The sequence below is a fragment of the Centruroides sculpturatus genome, unplaced genomic scaffold, assembly GCF_000671375.1.
Source record: "Centruroides sculpturatus isolate CEXI.00-Female unplaced genomic scaffold, Cexi_2.0 scaffold1859, whole genome shotgun sequence".
Lineage (NCBI taxonomy): Eukaryota > Metazoa > Arthropoda > Arachnida > Scorpiones > Buthidae > Centruroides > Centruroides sculpturatus.
The window spans coordinates 53,543-58,813 of NW_019386066.1; the positions used below are offsets into that span (position 1 = coordinate 53,543).

A 5,271-nucleotide genomic window follows, 5' to 3' on the forward strand; every position below is an offset into this window, starting at 1 on the left:
AATTACTAATGAAATTGCACTCAATCTGTGGGCTATTATTCTGTAACACTTATTTAATTTATATAATGCCTGTCTACACCATGCAAATTTTCCTCGTGCATGGAAACACGCACGGATTTTTCCTGTCCCAAAACCAGGCTCTTCAAGTGATGCGCGACCAATTTCCCTTCTACCCGCATTGGGTAAGATACTCGAACGGTTGATGACCAACAGGCTCAACTGGCATGTTGAGCATAATAAATGCCTAAGCAATAAACAATACGGCTTTCGGCCACAACGATCGGCCGATAACGCAATTGAATCTATGGTTAACACAGTTAACCATTTACTTGATGACAGCAAATATGTTCTTGGAGTGAGCTTAGACATATCTAAAGCATTTGACTCTGCTTGGTGGCCATTTATTACACATCAATTGCGAAAGTTAAATTGTCCTCGTAACATCCTACAACTATTTCAGGATTATTTAAATGAACGTACTGCAACTATACAGTATGGACAACATCAGGTGAATAAAATCATTACAAGAGGTTGCCCGCAGGGGTCTGTCTGTGGACCCCTGCTTTGGAATATCACTTTCGATGCCTTCCTTAAAGAAACCCTCGGACAAACAGATTCCTTTGCTTATGCTGACGACGTTATAATGCTGCTAGGAGGTCGATCAAGGTCTGACCTTGAGTACAAAGCCAACTACCTGTTACAACTGATTTACACATGGGGAAATAAACACAAACTTAACTTCAATCCTCTAAAGACTAGAGGTATTGTTTTCAACAAATCAGGTAAACACAACCTTTATCTCAGACCACCACATCTTAAAATGAATAACAACACAATCAAAGTTGAAAAAACTCTTAAATACCTGGGTGTTATACTTGACTTCCGACTCTCGTGGGATAAACACGTGGAATATATCTCTAACCGTACAGGATTTATACTTCAAGCTTTTGCACAAGTAGCCAGAAGAGACTGGGGACTATCTGCAGATGCAATGTCCATTATTTATGACAGTATATATATTCCTATCATTACATATGCATGTGGAACTTGGGGATGGGCCACTCATAAGATACATACTAAAAGGAAACTAGTCTCATCGCAAAGACGTGCTCTTCTACTCATAACCAAGGCATTTCGAACTGCAAGCAATCAATCCTTACAAGTTATTGCGAAAAAACTACCAATAGACCTAACAATTATGATGAAAGAGAAATTGCAACAAGCCAAATGGGGTGAAAATATTATGACATACTCTAGAACGATATTACACAATAACATTGAATGGAACTCTCCTTACTGTGACACCTCTCCCCCCGGTATTCCCTTAAATTACACTTTTGAAAGCAATAACTATGCTGATGTAGATATATATTCTGATGGCTCAAGAATTAACGATTCGGTGGGGTGTAGTTTTGTTGTCTTCAGGCAAGATCACGAAATATACAATCAGACTTATCGTCTTGATGACCACTGCACAGTGTTTCAGGCGGAACTTTTCGCTATTAAAATGAGCATCGATTGGATAAACAGTAATTATAATAATATTTCAGTTCATATCCACACTGACTCTTTATCCGCTTGCAATTTAATTAACAACTCGAAGCTACATCCACTTGCAGAGGAAATCAGACATCTTATGAGGTTTTCCAACTGTACTTTTGCTATCACATGGATCAGAGCGCATCAGGGAACGTTAGGCAACGAAAAGGCTGATCTCTTGGCAAAATCTGCAGCTAATGACATCACTGCTCCTATTGCCTATAATAAATATAGTCAACGTACTTTGCGCCGTATACTTTGGGAACATGCTCTTCATTTATGGCAAATTGAATGGGATCGCAATGATCATCATATCACTCATGAATACATTCCTGACCTCTGTAAATTTTTCATGATACAGTGGTATTCACCCACCTACTACACCACGCAGCTGTTCACCAATCATGGCAAATACGCTTCATATCTTGTTAGGTTCACTGATAGAAACTCTGACCAATGTCCTACTTGTCTTGTGACAGATGGTTCCAAACATTATTTTTATGATTGCATACTATTTGATCGTGAACGACTAGAGCTAAAATTACTACTAAATCAACAAGGAATTAACTGGCCCTGCCAATTATCAGACATATGGACATCTCTTGAAGTTTATAATGCCTTCACCAGACTTGCTAAAAGTATCTCTAAAATAACACATCAAATAATATAACGCTAAAACTACATGCGCAATCTCATTAACTTGTCTATGATGTGGCTGAACGATAATATTTCAATTGAATGATCGTGCTTCTGGACATGTACCACATTTTCTGTGAAAATTTGTGTTTTTCAAATTGATTCACCTTGTGCATTAGCCAACTATATACTTTATATCTTTAGAGAATAACATTTCCAACTCACAGGGAGTGTGATTTGGAAATGAGGAGCAATCACTAGTGCCAATCTTCATCCAGTCATATTTTGATCATTATTAACTGGTGTCTGTGAACCATCTCTCGGCAGTGTTGTCCTGATGGAAGTGCTCTGCTTTCCTATGCGTCAACCACCCGTCGCGTTCATTGTCCTAATCGCAGTGCCTTGGATGTACTGTACTAATGGAACTACAGTGAAATTGCGCTCAAGAATAAGGCTACGTGCTATAGGTAAGTATTATGCCTTATCGAATAATATCTACAGAGTTTGCACTACTCTCAAAAGTTTGCATCCTGAAAGCAATATTACTGTATGTGATATACAACAAGGGTTCTGATCATCATGGTCTGATTATGTGTGAACCAAAACAATGTCCCTCAACAATCTTATCTATTTATTTTTATTTTATTTCATTTTTTTTATTTTTGTNATTGCGCTCAAGAATAAGGCTACGTGCTATAGGTAAGTATTGTGCCTCATCGAATAATATCTACAGAGTTTGCACTACTCTCAAAAGTTTGCATCCTGAAAGCAATACTACTGTATGTGATATACAACAAGGGTTCTGATCATCATGGTCTGATTATGTGTGAACCAATACAATGTCCCTCAACAATCTTATCTATTTATTTTTATTTTATTTCATTTTTTTTTGTTTTTGTTTGTTTTATTTTTTTTTGTTTTTGTTTTATTTACCATTACTACAACTTAACGTTATTTAATTTTCTCTATGAATATATATTGTAACGTATTTGAATTGTTTATCTCCTGGTAATGCTCCATGCGGGGCCAGGAATGTACTTGACAGTACATAGTAAATAAAAATGAATGAATGAATGAATGAATGAATGTAATAATTTGAAAATTTCTTGTATGTTTCTTTTTACGAGAAATGTTTTCAACTGGTAGCGAAGTTACGACAGTTTCCATTAGCAAATCAACGATATATTATAATATTAGTCTATTAATTTAAATGTTTGGTACGATTTGGCAAATCTATATAGGTTTATCTTAATCCTAAAAAATCTGAGCTATTTAATTCCTGGATGGTTTGGAATTTGCAGTTTACCATTACATTTTTATTTACGATGTGTATCTTACATTCAAGTGCAGTCGAACTCGGTTATAACTAGCACTAAGGGACTGGCAAGGTTTCCTCGCTATTCCCTTTAATCGTTATCCTTAAAGAGCAGTAACATAACTTGGAAAAAACGGGCGGCAGCTTTGGGCGCAAACACGTATGCGAAGCCTTGAAGGTGCTAAAATTTGTAGCTACACCAACGATGTTTAGTGATGTTTTTCTCTTAATTTTTGTTGTATGAACTTTCATGAAACTGTTCGAATTTATGAAAAAATACTCAATTGAACATGATTACTTTTCCTCACCAAAAGACAGTGAATTTCTTATATCCATTCATCAGGATCGTTCGGCTGTTCGGAATACAAATATTAAAACAGAATGATGGTCCAGTCGATAGTAAAGGTTAAACTAATTGTAATAACTTTTACTTAAATGCGATGTTTAACTGAATCTATTTTCTACGTAGTTTATACGATTTGTTGAAAAAATATAAACACTTTATTATCACAAAAAAGCAATTATCTCATCATTTTACAAGAATTTTGGGATGCAATTTAAAAAAGAAATTATAGACCTATAAATTCCGACTGTTGTCTTTGTGGCCGTCTGCCTGTCTTTTTTAAATCTCAAAAAGGGAGTATAAAAGATGAATAATGATATAAAGTGGGAAAACACTAGTGCCAGAAGGTCCCGATTAACAGTATATGAATTTCCGACATAAACGGAAAGAGACGTTATTTTACTTTGAACGTATTCCTCTGAAAAGTGTTAGATAAATGACCGGCACAACTCTTCTGTTAAAAGAAATATTATGTACAGAAACAAGACAGTACTAATTTCAGGTAGAGAAAATATATTTTAAATCAAATTAAATAAATGAAAAATATAATTAAAAATTAGAGCCCGGAATTGTGATTACGTCACAATAAATAATTTTATCCAATCAACTTTTATATCAAGTCTTTCGGACGTTAACTTTCACAACTTCACGAGGTCATCACAACATGTCTAACAAGGATCACTTCTCAAATATTAGAGAAGTTGAGGCGCACGTTTTAAACGTGTAAACGTGTACGTGTGACGTTCGGCGCCGCTTTCCCGTAAGCCTAAAAGTTTGACGATGGTGTTTGGAATGTCGAGCGTGATTCCACCGACTATCCAAACACCATTGTCAAACTTCTAGGCTTACGGGAAAGCGGCGCCGAACGTCACACGTACACGTTTACACGTTTAAAACGTGCGCCTCAACCTCTCTAATGTTGTTCTCTGTAATAGATAAGAGCTGAGCCATCCACCATTTACCTGTTTATTTGTATTATTGTCATTGAAAAAAGTTATTTTCTCGTTTATTATTTTTGCATTTAATATCTTATCTGTATCAACGAGGATGTTTGTTTGTTTGCTATTCATTTCTAAGCCGTTAGACCAATTACTCTGAAACTCGGATGTTACGTTAATATATATCAAACTCAGATAATATCGTACATTCCACCCCAAAATATTGATTGAATTTTATGTATCAATTAATTTCTTCCTACATCTGACTTGCTAGCTTTACGTGTAGCGCCATCTGTTGAAAACTAATTAAAAATTAAAAAAAAATAAATATAATTCATACAAAACAGGATATAATTGAAAAAAGAAACAATTATTATATTCAATTAATTACTGAAACAATGATATAGTGCATCTATTATGTACTATATCATTACTATGATGGATGGCATGTAGCATGCACATGTTGAGTCAAAAGTATTACACTGTAACAAACAATTTAA

At 35.3% G+C, this 5,271-nt stretch overlaps 1 protein-coding gene across 1 annotated transcript in view; it reads left to right on the plus strand.

Moving 5' to 3' along the window:
* The first annotated feature begins 304 nt into the window (after positions 1-304).
* The window catches only part of LOC111613400, a 10,631-nt gene continuing 5,664 nt past the window's right edge, over positions 305-5,271 (plus strand). Inside the window, exon 1 of the mRNA XM_023354747.1 lies at positions 305-2,177. Coding sequence (XP_023210515.1) covers positions 305-2,177 — 1,873 coding nt within the window. The remainder of the gene's footprint in view (positions 2,178-5,271) is intronic.